Genomic DNA, 15375 nt, shown 5'->3' on the forward strand with positions numbered 1-15375 from the left:
ATATCCACAATTCCACATACTGATACAACCTCTCCCTTCAAAAAATCAGCTACTTGACTCATCGGAAATGGCGTCTTCTCTCTCTACCAATACTAAACGCCTTCTCCGACCTCCATCTTCTTCCCTAGGATCCCTCCGCCCGCCGTTCATGCTGCATTCTCTCAGCCTTCGCCCATTCCCATCCAAACGTCTCCGTAAGAAATCTCAACTAATTCTCCCCCTCTTTCTCTTTTAGTTTTTTGTTTTTACTTATTCTTTAAATTCGCAAACTTCGCTAATTTTGATTATGTATGCTTTTTCGCTGCTGACGTGCATGGCAGAAGTTGCATTTTAAATAAAAAATAATTTTATTTATCTATGCAGCTGCAAACTAATTAAATATGAAAAAAAATTGATTTATTTAATTTATCTTTTTTAAATAAAAAATAATTTTATTGTTTTACTATACTGTTTACATTGCAGATGTTATTTATACTATTTTGTTGTATTTTTTTTGTAAAAATTAAATTACAAAAAATAAAATAAAAAATAGTTATACTCCCTCTGTCCACCAATCAACTTTCCATTTGAACCCACCACACTCTACTATTACTTGTCTAATTAATCCAATTTTGATATTAATTAAATGGGGTAGGATATTTCGAATATTCAGTTTATTTATTTTCTGACAATTTTATTTCCAATTTATTTATTTATTTATTTTCAATTTATTTATTTTCTAAATTTTCAATTTATTTATTTATTTATTTTCGAATTTTCAGTTTATTTATTTATTTTCTGAAATATTTATTTTCAATTTATTTATTTTCCAGTTTATTTATTTATTTTCTGAATTTTCAGTTTATTTAATTTCTGAAAAATTTATTTCCAGTTTATTTATTTATTTTCTGAATTTTTCAGTTTATTTAATTTCTGAAAAATTTATTTCCAGTCTATTTATTTTCCATTTTATTTATTTATTTTCTGAATTTTCAGTTTATTTATTTTCTGAAAATTTTATTTTCAGTTTATTTATTTATTTATTTATTTTCTGAAATTTCAGTTTATTTATTTATTTATTTTCTGAAATTTCAGTTTATTTATTTATTTATTTTTGAATTTTCAGTTTATTTATTTTCTGAAAATTTTATTTCCAGTTTATTTATTTTCCAGTTTATTTATTTTCTGAATTTTCAGTTAATTTATTTATTTATTTTTGAATTTTTTGTTTATTTATTTATTTTCGAATTTTCAGTTTATTTATTTCCAATTTATTTATTTTCCAGTTCATTTATTTATTTATTTTCTGAATTTTAAGTTTATTTTCGAAATTTCCGTTTATTTATTTATTTTTTGAATTTTCAATTTATTTATTTATTTTTGAATTTTCAGTTTATTTATTTATTTATTTTTGAATTTTCAGTTTATTTATTTATTTTCGAATTTTTAGTTTATTTATCAAAAAATAGCTTATAAAAAATATATTTTTTTTAAGTCAAGGCATTAAAATAATGTCAAATAGCCAGTGAAAGATTATTAAAAGTAATCATAATACATTAACACTACCATTTTAGTCTTGTTGGGAACCTTGTGGAATATCCTAACCCTTGTTTTGATGATACCAAAATTCATAGGACTTAATTGTAATAGACTAGAATCACTTTGAACTCAAGTGTTAGAGTTCGTTTCTAGTTTAGCTTGCGGTGTCAAAGACTGAAGACTGAAGACTGAAGAACGAATGACTGAAGGCTGAAGACTGCAGATACCAACTGAAGTATCAATTGAAGAATCAGTTGAAGACTGATTACTTAATGCGCGCAATGGACTGATACTAAAGTTAAGTATCAGTTGAATATTCCTCCTCGGACTGATCTTCCAACGTTCAGAGGAAGTCACGTACTCACAAAGTACAGCTGCATTAAATGCAGAGATCTCAGGATCTTATCTCTGCAGAGGTCATTTCTATCTGGTGGTAACTTTTCAGACACGTCACATCTCCTGTCCATCAAAGAGAGCCGTTTCCACCCAGACAAGGAACCTCGAAGATTGAAGTCTCAACCCAAATTCGAATTGCTCTCCAACGGAAGAAATCTAGAGGACGATCTACGCCAACGGATCTATTCAAGAGTTCTCCTACAAATAGCGCTCGATGATCACTTCAACCTTCACCGATTCAACGACATAAGCTGAAGCTCTGCCGAAATTGCTACTCAGTCACTGCTGATTACACACATTCTCTTAGACCTTAGCCAAAACTCTTTTTACCCAGAAGCCAAAGGTCAAACTTGCTTCAAAGAACTTGTTCTTTGTAGTAAAGTTGGCACTCGATCAAACCTCTCCCCATAAGAGTGTTTAAGTGTTTCAGAGTTCAGGAAGGTACTCTGACTCTGAATGAGAAGTCTTAGCACGGATTGTGTTGAGCAGAGAAATCCGACGCGAGTGAAGTGTGGGTCCTGAAGAAGGGTTTTCTTCAGTGGTACGGTTGTGTGCACCCGGCAAGCACACGGTTTGGTTTGCAGTGCACCTGTTAAGCACTTGCGGAGTGGATTATTGGTCTGATCAACCAACCGTGGATGTAGGAAAGGGTTTTCCGAACCACGTAAAAGTCTCTGTGTTGTTTACAGTTTTCAGCTTTACGTTCTTACTTGTGTTATTTCAATTGATAAACTGAACACTGATTAACTGCAAAGAGAAACCTAATAACCAACAACGTGCTCCACCGAGGCTATTGCGAAACTAAGTTTAATTTTCGTTGCGTATGATATCAGTCTGACTGATCTATCTTTTGATAGTCAGAAAGAGTGTTATCATCTCTGACTTAGCAAACTCGACTGAAGCCCTTACTTGCATCAGTTAAGTTCCAGCAACTTAACTGATAACTCTTTACTGAAGAGCTTTCAGTATCAGTCGTCAACCCTGTTTGGTCAAAACTGATTTCAGTAAAACAGGAGTCTTTGTTTGCATGTAAAGTTTCGTTTTGATCTCTGAGTCTCTGACTGAGATCCCTCTGGTTGAGGATTGATTTAAAAATAGCCCATAGGTGTATTCCCCCCCCCATACACCTATTCGAGACCCTCTGGACCTAACAAGTCTTTTAAATCACTTTTACACCACATTTTTCAGCTTTCTTAGTTTCCGTGCCTACCACCAAATGGGAAGTTGATTGGTGGACGGAGGGAATATAAAAACTAAATCTTTTTTTTATTAACAAAAATAAATAAAATAAATCAAAAGTTTCTCTATTTAACTAGTGTGTGAGTAGAGCTGTAAATGAATAGAATTACTCGCAAACTATTCAGAGTTTGACTTGAAAAAAGCTCGTTTGGAACTCGATTCGATAATAAACGAGCCGAAGTTGAACCTAATTTTGAGCTCGAGCTTAATAGGATTCGGCTTGTTGAGCTCGCGAACACGTTTGCAAGCGTGTTTACGAACCTTCAGTCGAGCCTTCAATTGAGTTACTGCATGAGTCATAAACGAGTCGAGCTCGAATAACATATTAATTAAGAAGTTTTTCCTAAACTTTTATCGAGTTCGAGCTCGAACATCATGTATACAAACATCTAAGGAACCGTGGTAGGGGTGTAAACAAACCAAGCCGCTCGCGAACTATTCGGAGCTCGGCTCGAAAAATATTCGTTCAAGTTCGTTTAGAGAAGCTCGATAAATAAACAAACCAAACTTGAGCTTAGTAGTATTCGGCTCGTTAGCTCGTGAACATGTTCGTCAAGTGATTCAGCTTGAAAAATATAAATTATTAGTATATATACAACTTATATTTATCCACTAAAATTAATAATAATTGTATTAAATCTCTAATTAATTTTATTTGTCATAAGAAAATAATTAATATATTTATTATTTTAAATAAAATAATTTATTTTTAAAATAAAATAATCATATTTTGAATATAAATATAAATTTAGAAAGTTCATATAGGCTTGATTAGGCTCGTGAGCCGCTCGCGAGCCTCAAAGTATTCGGTAAGTAAAGTTCGGGATTCGATTCGATACTAAACAAATCAAACTTGAGCACACCACTCGGTTCGATTACACCCCTATGTCGAGCTAAAGCTTGAATTCGATCAACAATATAAAAGCTCGAATCAAGCTCGAACACTCGAGCCGAACTCGAACCGAGCTCGAGCTCGATCAACATTATAAAAGCTCGAATTGAGCTCAAGCCGAGCTCGAGCCTGTTAGTATTCGACTTAACTCGTTTCGTTTAAAGCCCTATGTGTGAGCAGCCACAATGCAGCTGTGTAGCATCACTCTTTTGCATTTGTTGATCGATTAATGGTTTTGAAATTTGAATTACATCTAAAGTGACAATATGATACAGGCAAGCATCTTTGAGTTGTGGTTTTTCTTGTATCTCTTTTTCAAATTTTCATGTTCTTCTTCTAAGCATTAAAGAAAACAGAACAATCTGTGCAGAACTTGGTTGAGAAATTTGTCCAATTTTTAGTTTCATGAAAGGTCTCAAGTAGTATATGGCAAGTGTGAAAATGTGGCAGTTAATTGTTTTGTTATTTTATACGAGTAGTAATTGAGGCCTCTGGTAGCACATTTGGGAGTTACTTCCGTGTGACGACGTTTGGAGAATCTAGAGGCGGCGGCGTCGGCTGCGTCATCGACGGATGCCCGCCTAGGCTTCCCCTTTCTCAAGCTGATTTGCAACTTGAATTGGATAGAAGGTACATTTTAATCTTCATTTAATTTGTTTGTCAACTTCGATATATAAGAACCCTAGAATTGGTTGAACATAGATTTGTGGTGTGTTGCTCTCAGGAGACCAGGCCAGAACAAAATAACTAGTCCTAGAAAAGAGAGTGACACATGCAAAATAGCATCAGGGGTTGCTGACGGTTAGTTATTTAGATTCACATTAATTAAAATGTTTTATATGTAATTAGTTAGCCCTCAAAATTTGTTTGATTCAATTGTTGTCCTCACTGCAGGGGTCACCACTGGATCTCCGATCAAGGTGGAAGTCCCAAACACAAATCAAACAAATGTATGCATCCAACGCCACTTCTCTAAAGATGGTTTTGAAAAGTTCTGTTTATCACTTAAGCAAGTTATTCCCTAGCTAGAGCTTGAGGTGAAGTGTTTCTCAACTTGTAATAAAGCTCGTTCGTTCATCGTTGAGGAACTTTTATTTTTCCAGGATTTGAGTGAAATGTCAGTTGTGTATAGACCGTCTCATGCAGATGCAACTTATGATTTCAAATATGGAGTGAGATCGGTGCAGGTAAAAACAGTTGAACTTTTTTGGTTCACAAATTCTTGTTTTATATGGTTGTGTTGTTTGTTTATATCCAGGGCGGTGGTAGATCCTCTGCAAGAGAAACAATTGGGAGAGTTGCCGCTGGAGCTGTGGCTAAGAAGATTCTAAATCATTATGCTGGAACTCAAGTAAGTTTCATAATTTGAAGGCTAAATTTTTGGTGTTAACTTCATTGATTCTCTTTCGTCGCTGGTTTATGAGACTGGGAGATAGGGAGAGAGCAGAGCTGGTTGTGTTGATTTCATTAATTTGAATATGGGAATTATATAAATGGTTGATTGATAACAAGTGATCGTGACAAATGTATATATAGTGTACATGCATAACTTTAACTATATGAAGATGAAAAATGCATATAATATTGCTTGAACAAGCAATTCCTATAATAGTTTCCATAACTATTGTTTCGACATTACAGATTCTAGCATATGTTTCTCAAGTTCACAAGGTTGTCCTTCCTGAAGATCTGGTTGATCACGAAAGAGTAACACTTGATCAGGTATATCCAATTCATTGTACCATATTTGGGTTGTTTCTATACCATTTTGATTATATTTTGTGGTTTTGTTATGATTTGAATAATCAGATAGAGAGCAATATAGTGAGGTGCCCGGATCCTGAATACGCGAAGAAGATGATAGGTGCTATTGACACCGTCACAGCTAGAGGCGACTCTGCTGGTGGTGTCGTTACCTGCATAGTTCGAAACGTGCCACGGGTAACAAACAAGTCCAAACATTTAGTAATAAGTAGGCTTTGATACATTTAATATTTGGATATTTGTTGTTGTTGATCAGGGGCTTGGTTCTCCAGTTTTTGATAAACTTGAAGCAGAGCTAGCAAAGGCTGTGATGTCAATACCTGCAACAAAGGGATTTGACATTGGCAGTGGATTTGAAGGTTGAGAAGAAAACTATATACTAATTTGGTTTATTAATTTGATGAAAGTAGTTAATGAATAATTTGTGGAACAGGTGCATTCATGCGTGGTAGTGAGCATAATGATGAATTCTACATGGATGAAGAGGGTCGCATTAGGACTAAAACCAATCGTTCCGGTGGTATACAGGTGAGGAGGCTACACTACATAAAATTCTACTACTTCAATTCATATTTGTTTTGATCAAATGTTGTGTTTCAGGGTGGGATATCAAATGGAGAAATTATCAAGATGAGAGTAGCTTTCAAGCCAACTCCGATTATATATGTATGCTTTCTCACTCTTAACCTTGTGGGATGTAATATGTAATGATATACATTTGATTATGCAGAAGAAGCAGCGTACTGTGACTAGAGACAAACGCGAGATAGAGGTGATAGATCGAGGTCGACGTGATCCTTGCGTTGCTCCACGAGGTATGTCCTTCTCCTTGCCTATATCATAGATTGTATCTTCTATTTTTTAGCGTTTTTCAAGAAATTATCTCTGGTTTAGATACGTTTTCACTTCAATAATCTTCAACTTTGTAAAAAAATTGATTTATGCCCTGCCTTACATACTCCAACGACGGAATAATGAGTCACCTCTTCAGAATCTATATCACTCAATATAAAAAAGCTAAACAAAACCTAGCAAGGTGACTCACAATTTCGATATCGGATAAAGTGGGATAAAAAATCTAGCTAACTGACTCATCATTTCGTAAGTTGGGAATTTTTTTGAACTAGACAACAATCAAGTTAGAAGTTAGAGAAACCCTAAACTCCATGGAGGCGTTAAATTTTGAGGATTGACTTCGATAGATTAAAATAATAAGACTAGTCATTTGTTTACTTAGGTAGATTAGAATTTTAGAATATCCCAAGTCCGTTGATAATTTCTATCGTTTTAATTAGATTTGCTTGATTCATATCTTATTAAAAAGGTGAGATTGAAGAAATCTTAATATGAAAGATAAAAAATACTCAATCAGGTATTTGATCAATTATTGAAGGTAAACAACCCCTAATAATCTACATAAATCAAACTTTTTCAAAAATTGAGAATTTTTAAAGTGGAAAATGTAAGTTGAAGACCTTTTTTAAAAAAATGTTAAAAAGTTGGAGATACGAACTATGATTAATAATCCAAAAAATGTATTTGATGATTATTCAAGGTAAGCAACCCCTAATAATCTACATAAATCAAACTTTTTCAAAAATTGGAAATTTTTAAAGTGGAAAATGTAAGTTGGGGACCTTTTTTAAAAAATGTTAGAAAGTTAGAGATACGAACTATGATTAATAATCCAAAACAAATTAATCCCATCTTTGTGTGTTGGGCCGAGCGGAACCAAATAGGCCTAAGGGTAAACCGGGGTTTAGGCTTTTAAATTCGAAGCCTGGCCCAAACCGATTTTATGTGATTGGTCATGTTTGGGCTTTGATAGTCAAAACCAAACAAAACACGAATGTGTTTGATAACTCTACGGACCAATCCCTTGATATCTTAAAAATAGAAGGTATAGGTATGTTCTAGTAATTTATAAATAAATACACAAATTATACCCAAATTTTAGTTTTAACCAAATCTATTTTTTCGAAAAAAATATACATAAATTTTTAATTTTTTAGAATTTGACTTCACTCCAAAAATTCATTGTCTCATAATTTGATTATCTGAAATCTGATAGACAATTCAAAGATACCATTGGAAACATCTTGATAATAGCTCTATAATGATACCTATATGGCTATATTGTTAGGTTTTAGTTATAAAAAATGGTCAAAAAAAGAAAAAATATAGAGTTCCATGACATCAATTTTCATGTCATTTTCTTACTATTTTTGGTGACCAAAACTCAGTAATATAAGTATCATTAGAAAGACAATGCCAAGAGCTTATCAACGGTACCTTTGGATTGCTTATCGGAATTCAGACAATCAAGTTATTAACAAACGAACTTTGAGTTCAGGTAGAATTTCCAAAAAAATAAGAATTTATGTATTTTTTGACAAAAAACAAAATAGATCTTGTTCAAAACTAAAATTTAAGTATAATTAGTGTATTTAATATTTATAGGTAAGTAAGCCTTAAAAATATGCAGGTGTTCCGATTGTGGAAGCGATGGTAGCGTTGGTGCTAGTGGACCAATTGATGGCGCAATATGCTCAATGCACGCTTTTTCCTATCAACACAGCGTTGCAGGAGCCCTTGGAATCACGCTCTCAGCTTTCCCCTTCCCTTTCCTAGTTTCATTAAGGGGCCGTTTGATTTGCAGTTTAGGATTGATTAGGATTAAAATTATCTTGAAAAATTAGTGTGGATTTATATTATTTCATGGGTGTTTGATATCATGGCTACTTAATCCTATATTATGTTTGATATCCATAGGATTATGTTGGATTATATTATCTAATACCAAAACTATCCTCACATAATTTTAAAAATATCATGTGTGTCCACCATTACTTGGGCATTTGCATCGATATGCGTGAGGAAGGGTAGCAAAATTTTTATCCAACTTCTCAGTATTAAATTTATCCGAGGGGGGGTGAGCGGATTATTAGTATGGGTTAATCCCACAAAATAGCATGGAGAAGTAGGATTAAGTAGGAGTTGACCATATTAACTGCACATGATATCAAACATCACACTAATCTGTATTAATTTAATTTATCCTACCTATAAACCCATATCAAACAGGCCCTAAATAACTACTCATCTTTATGCACTTATTAATGTAAGCTACACGCACTTTGTAAAATTAATTTTTTTTTTGAAGCGTGTAAAATTAATATTTAAGTGTGACTGAGTTTGTCGGACATGAATATCAAATTTTATGGGTTTATTTTTACTTTTTAGTATGACGCTTGTGATTCTTGATTGATAATTCCAAATAGATAATCATAACAATAAATCTATGCAGCCACATTGTGGCCACCCACACACTAGTATAATAAGGAAAATTTTATTTTATTTTATTTATTTCTTAAAATAAAAATAGGATTTAGTTATTTTACTATATTCTCTACATTGTACTTATTATTATTTTTTTTTGCATTTTTTTTAATTTATTTTTTAATAAAAATAAAAAAGTTACCAAAAAATTACAAAAAAATAATTACAATGTAGAGAATATGATAAAATAACTAAATCATATTTTTATTTTAAAAAATAAGTTAAATAAATTAAATTATTTTTTATTTAGATAAATTGTGGGTGGCCACAATGTGGCTGTTTAGCATTACTCTAATCATAAATCACCGATTCATTTTCTACTCAATAATAAAACTTACAGATAACATAATTTCATACAGATTTACTTATTCTGTGTTTGGAAAATATTTGAAAAATAGGAAAAGTAATAATTAAATTATTATATATAAACAAACACAGAAAAATATTTCAAATATTTTTTAATATAAACCATATTTATTATTATTATTATTATTAAAATATATTTCATAATATTAAAATAATTACTCGGGCATATAAAAACATACACAGCTGAAGCAACACAAACAATTTGACTATTCACTGTCCCGGCCATATTAATTCAATTACATGAACAAAGATGGCTATATGAGTGAAACATTAACCAAACTAATTACAAAATATATCCAATTATAATTCACCAAATAGGACCTTTCCAAAATTTAGTACTCCAATTTATTCAGTTTTTTAAACTCTTGACCAACAAAGAAGGCTAAGCATGAAAATTAAATCACTCCATGACGACACTGATTAAATCAAAAGGGGAAAAGGTTTTAAAAAAACATAAAAAGAAAAAGTAGAAGTTCAAACACAAGTGTCAAACTATTGCAATCCTAAAACCTGAGAAATAAATAACATTCGACGATTTCGTAAGCCATGGTTTTGACAAATTTGCAGCTATAAATAAATAAAAATGAAAGTTATGAATGCAATTTGGAAAGAAAACGAAAACAAACTAATTAACAATCAATTGATGCCAGAAATAACTATTGATAATGAAATAAGCAGAGAAGACTTGCACGTGTGTGTTGATCTAGTAGTCGAATTTTAATGCTCAACACTTGAGGTTATGGATTTGATCCTCCGTCGCACGATTTTTAAATTTATATATTTATTTATATAATTTATCAAGAGAGAGAGAGAACCAAGCGAGATAAAAACAGAACAAAGACAAATTTTTGCCGTATGTTTTAAATTCTTTGAATTAGAGAAAAAGAGTACATAAGTTAGACTAGAGATTAGGGATGGCAGTGGATCTTGGACCCGGTCCAGATCCGTGGATCCATATCCGTTTTTACGGATCTGGATCTCAATTTTTTGGACCCGACGGATCTGGATCCCAGTTTTGAAAATGGATCTGGATCTGGATCTTGAAATTTTAGATCCAGATCCGGCCCAGATCCGACCCGTGGATCCGTTTTATTTTATATATATATTTTATATTTTATATTTAGTTTACTAATAATATTAACTAAATTAAAAATAATAAATAAATTACATTCAAAAAAATAAAAACTAAAATAATTAGATAAAAGTATTTTGTGTTATATTTTTCATGATGGAAATTAGATGTTGTTGATTTTGTGAAATTTTTTTAATTTAATTTAAAAACAGTAGATCCATGGATCTGGACCCGTGGACCTGCGGATCTGACGGATCTGGATCTGGATCCAAAATTTTCAGATCCACGGATCTCGATCTAGATCTGGATCTGGTATATGAAAACGGATCTGGATCTGGTATTGGCCAGACCCGGTTCAGATCCGGCCTGTTGCCATCCCTACTAGAGATTAAGAACTCTGGAATTTTATTATTTTCCTCTTTTTATAATGAAATCAAACACATAAATTTAATAATTGAGAATCATATTATTTTCTCAAACCATAATCCCAAGCAAACAAATTAAACGGAACCTTAAAATTTGTACTAGATATGACATTTTGATTCATCACTTCATTAAACTTTACTCTATAAATGAATATTGCACCAATTAAGTTGCTTTTGGCAACACATCATTAAAAAAAATTAAGACTTTAATTCCTTTAACTAATAGATGAAAAGATTGATAATGCAATAACCGCTTGATTTTTGCAAGTGGGTCACATCTGGTTACCTATTATGGTGACAAATTAGTAAGATAACTATATCTTTTTAAAATCCCCCAAGTCAAAAAAAAAAAAATCTTTGTAGATTCACATTCACGGACTACACAATAACACAAAATTTATCCTCTTTTTCTTTTTAATGAAATTGCATCTTCAATTTGCTAAATGTACTCGAATTAAGTATAGTATGGAAAGCTCGTGTTGTCCACGGGTCGGAGTGAAAAGATATTATTATATGCGTAAAAATATTATTTTATTTATAATCAATTATGACAATCCATTATATAATTAAGATTTATAAACTAGATTGGTTTATATTTAAGAAATATTATATGGGTGCTCGTGCTGTGCGCATTCCTTGCTATCACCTATGGACTCGAATATGTTGAAGAAATTAATGTCGTTTTAATGCGATCCATTTCTTAGAGTTAAGTAAATGCGCCGGTAAATAATCATTACAAATTACAATTAAGTCACTTTCCCTTTCTTTAGAAATATTAATTTTCTTCTTTCAATATATTTCAAATGTGTTTCTATAAGCATGTAACTTTATCCCTTTTTTCTTCACTTTCGGTGTCTTCTAATTGATATTTAAGTCGCAATTTGCAGGTTAGTGGTATAAAGAATTATAGATGGTAGTAATTGGAATTCTTTTGTCCCACATCACCACATGTCTTAATCAACACCATTATCGCAAAATTAAGTTGGGTTTAAATGGTTGTCCTTTTTTAGACCATCTTTTTTCATGTCATATCTTAATCAGTTGTTGAATAATTACACTCAATTATTTAAGGATTTGTTTCTTTTAGTTTTTGCAAATGTCCAAAAGGATAAGCTTAATCAAAGTAGATTCTATCTTTTCTATCAACACACAAACAAGATTGCATTATCCTAATACATTGTGTATGTGTGTATGAGAGAAAAAGAGAAAGATTAGTGAGCATGCGAACTTAAGATATGGTGTATTTGTAATATGCAAAGATAGAAAAACAATATGATATTTGGTCTTTTGAATGTATACGTGTATGTATATATATATGGAGAGAAAAAGAAAGAATTCAATGATAATATATATAGGAGGAACTACGGTGAAAAGTTAAAACCAGCTCTTAAAATAAAAAAAATGCAAACCAACAAAAATATATGAATTTTATGTAAAATACATATGAATTCGTTGTATAAATTAAGGTATGAATTGCGAAAAATAATTTTTTTGCTACCTATGAAATTCGAACTCAGGATCATGAATTCATCAATAAGGTGATGAATCAACCATAGATATTGATGATCTAAGGGTTGAAAATTGTTCATATTTTATATTTTAAAAGGTGTGTTTATTTTAACCCAATATATATCAAGTGTAGAGAAATATTATGTCGCATATTTTTGTTTAGCACCGCTTATGTTTAGACCATATTGGTACTTATTATAGCCCTATTTTAAAATAACATAAGTTTTATAGCCCCAGCCGGTTTTCAATACATAAGTTATATAGCCATTTTAGGTTTAAAAATCTATAACGGCTTTTGTCTTTTAAGCCTAAAATGGTTATATAACTTATGTATTATAAACTAGGGCTATAAAACATACATTTTTATGAAAAATGGCTATATGTAATAATTTCCACTATATATATATATATATATATTATATTTATTTCTATTCTAATACATCCGAAAATTATTATTGGTATAGCTAATTTTACAAATTATATAAAGGTCAAAGCTCGATTTGTTCTTTTTCTTTTTTAACTCCATACAACCAAAAAATATGAACAAATTAAGCTTTGATTTTATGTAACTTGTAAAATTAATAACGTCAATAATAACTTCTTATGTATTAGAATAAAATTAATACTATATAAAATAAGAAAGAATAATGTCAAGTGCCTAAACATGAATGGTGCTCACAGTACTTGTGAAAAATATGTGACATCACATTTCTCATGAAGCTTGAACATAAAAATTAAAATGGACATCAATCTTGCCTCGACTATTAAATGCGAGTTACCTCGATCGATACCTCTAGTTTAATTATAATATACTATGTTTTGAATAAATTATTTATTTGAAATAAAATATTAAACATTAAATTTATCTGTGTGCTGTTTTGTTAAATACGAATATAATTCATCAAATTTTTTATCAAGTTAACAATAATTTATTCATACTTAATGGAACCAATATGACGATAATACTTATTTTTTAAAAAAAGTGGAGACATGATAATATATTATTGTTAACAACAACAACAACAATAATAATAATAATAATAATAATAATAATAATAATAATAATAATAATAATACCATGTCCGGAAAATATCATGTTGCTTCTTTCTTTTTTTGATAATTTATCTGTATGTGCGTATGTGTATTTATTATGTATGGATAATTAAGCCATTAGTAGTGGCAGCAAAGTGGATGTAGCCCCCGCATACTATTATTACAAACATCAACAATTACACAGCCAAACAAAACTCAGTGCGTTGGTTCCAATATCCACTTCTCAAGTTAATACCAATTTGGACTTACATTACACCATCTTTAATCAAATCAACTCCTCACGTCTAGTCTTGTAACTATCAATAATTAATTCATAAGCGCAAATTGACTTTTTCTTACAATGTATTTAAGAATAGTTCCAACATCCCCTTCTGAATTTATTACAAATTTGGACTCACAACATCACTAATCAAATCAACTCCTCATTTACGTGTTGGAACTATCAATATTTCATATGCAGAATTGACAGTTTTTTATGATGTATTTAAGAATAGGTACAATCATTTTGGATGATTTATAATTCCTACCAATAAATTAACTACCATTTCACATCTCCCTCCTTAAATTACGGGTGTTTGATACTCTATATAAGTTAAAAGATAGTTAAATAATCTTGATTTATATGAACATTTGGTAGCTCATACTATTTAATAAGTCGACTCATGATAATTAAAGAGCCCGACCTTATTCCATTGTTGACCTCGAAAATTGATATCTCCTCCCCTTAACATTATTTATCCGAAGCCACATACTGTACAAACTTCTTTCTCCACAGTCCACATAGCCCTATGCGGCTTTACAAGATTTTTGGCTCAAGGAGGCACGTGGCGGTGGTTCTACAAGGGGCGGCAGTGGTTTAGCCGCGGGGTGGGCGGGGGGCGGGACAGGGTGGCGGCCGTGGCGTGGATGTAGGGAGCAACGACAAGGTTTGTTTTCAGGCTGGGTGGAGCAGGCGACCCGCGACCGATGGGTTCAGCATAAAAAAGGATTTTTTTTTTCATTTTTTCTTTCATATTAAATTATTTATTCCAGCAGGCGACCCGCGACCGATGGGTCACTTTCTATCTCATCGCTTTAGCGAATTCTAAAAAATATCTCACTCTAACAATAATATCAAAACGGTACCCAACCTATCACAAAAATATCGTCGGTGTCCTATTAAAATTTTTCGATAATCGAAAACTGACGTGGATTGCCGGAGTTACAACATGGCATATCCACGTGGACTCTTTTAATCTAGCTAGAAATCTTCTTTATATCCCTCTTAAAAGATTGAGACATTTTTTATAAGTCGCTAAAACGATTGGGACATTTTTGAGAATTTCACAAATAGACTATGAAAAATTTCATATTTCATATGATAAGAGACGCCGGAAAATCCAACCTACCGAAAATTTTGGTTGGGGCTTCGATTGCAGAACACCGGCCGCCACAATTTCAGAACACCCACCAATTTCAGACCGTCGACGTGGTTTCAGACGGCCGCTGAGAACACTGATCACTAATTTATTAGCAATAAAATACCGCAACTAACACGGTGTAATTGTAGCACATAAACAGCAAGCAGAGTATCGTATCCACATGGACTATTATGACGAATCACCTTAAGTAATCCTAACTAAACCCTAGTAATATTCAGGCAATCACAAATAAGAATGAAGTAGATAACTTAAATCAAAACAAACCAAATAAAATAGGATAGAAAACTCAATTAATAAAAGACAACTGATCATAGGACAGTAAATTCATTAACTAAATCTATGCAATTAATCTATTAATCCTATATACCAATTTAATCCAGT

At 31.8% G+C, this 15375-nt stretch overlaps 1 protein-coding gene across 4 annotated transcripts; it reads left to right on the forward strand.

The window, feature by feature from the left end:
- On the forward strand, positions 1–9051 carry LOC131014915 (chorismate synthase 2, chloroplastic-like). 4 transcript variants are annotated; one of them, XM_057943076.1, is made up of 14 exons: positions 1–194; positions 4525–4675; positions 4770–4846; positions 4940–4995; positions 5149–5232; positions 5304–5396; positions 5687–5767; positions 5855–5986; positions 6066–6168; positions 6243–6337; positions 6410–6475; positions 6540–6624; positions 8295–8446; positions 8898–9051. In XM_057943076.1, exons 1-13 carry the CDS (start codon positions 68–70, stop codon positions 8438–8440), a joined length of 1296 nt encoding a protein of 431 aa, XP_057799059.1. In that variant the 5' UTR covers positions 1–67; the 3' UTR covers positions 8441–8446; positions 8898–9051. The 4 variants fall into 4 exon arrangements, with proteins under 4 accessions (XP_057799059.1, XP_057799060.1, XP_057799061.1 ...); XM_057943077.1 differs by having other exon boundaries at positions 5–194; positions 5149–5217; XM_057943078.1 differs by lacking the exons at positions 5687–5767; positions 5855–5986 and having other exon boundaries at positions 5–194.
- The last annotated feature ends 6324 nt before the right edge of the window (positions 9052–15375 follow it).

Source organism: Salvia miltiorrhiza, chromosome 3 (genome assembly GCF_028751815.1).
Source record: "Salvia miltiorrhiza cultivar Shanhuang (shh) chromosome 3, IMPLAD_Smil_shh, whole genome shotgun sequence".
NCBI classification, from domain to species: Eukaryota; Viridiplantae; Streptophyta; class Magnoliopsida; order Lamiales; family Lamiaceae; genus Salvia; species Salvia miltiorrhiza.

Bases quoted from the DNA above. Each gene is read 5' to 3' on its own strand.
- LOC131014915 (XM_057943076.1), top strand. From the start codon at position 68: ATGGCGTCTTCTCTCTCTACCAATACTAAACGCCTTCTCCGACCTCCA. The intron at 4,996-5,148 runs GTATGCATCCAA...TTATTTTTCCAG, and splicing joins CAAACACAAATCAAACAAAT to GATTTGAGTGAAATGTCAGT. The intron at 6,625-8,294 runs GTATGTCCTTCT...AAAAATATGCAG, and splicing joins TCCTTGCGTTGCTCCACGAG to GTGTTCCGATTGTGGAAGCG.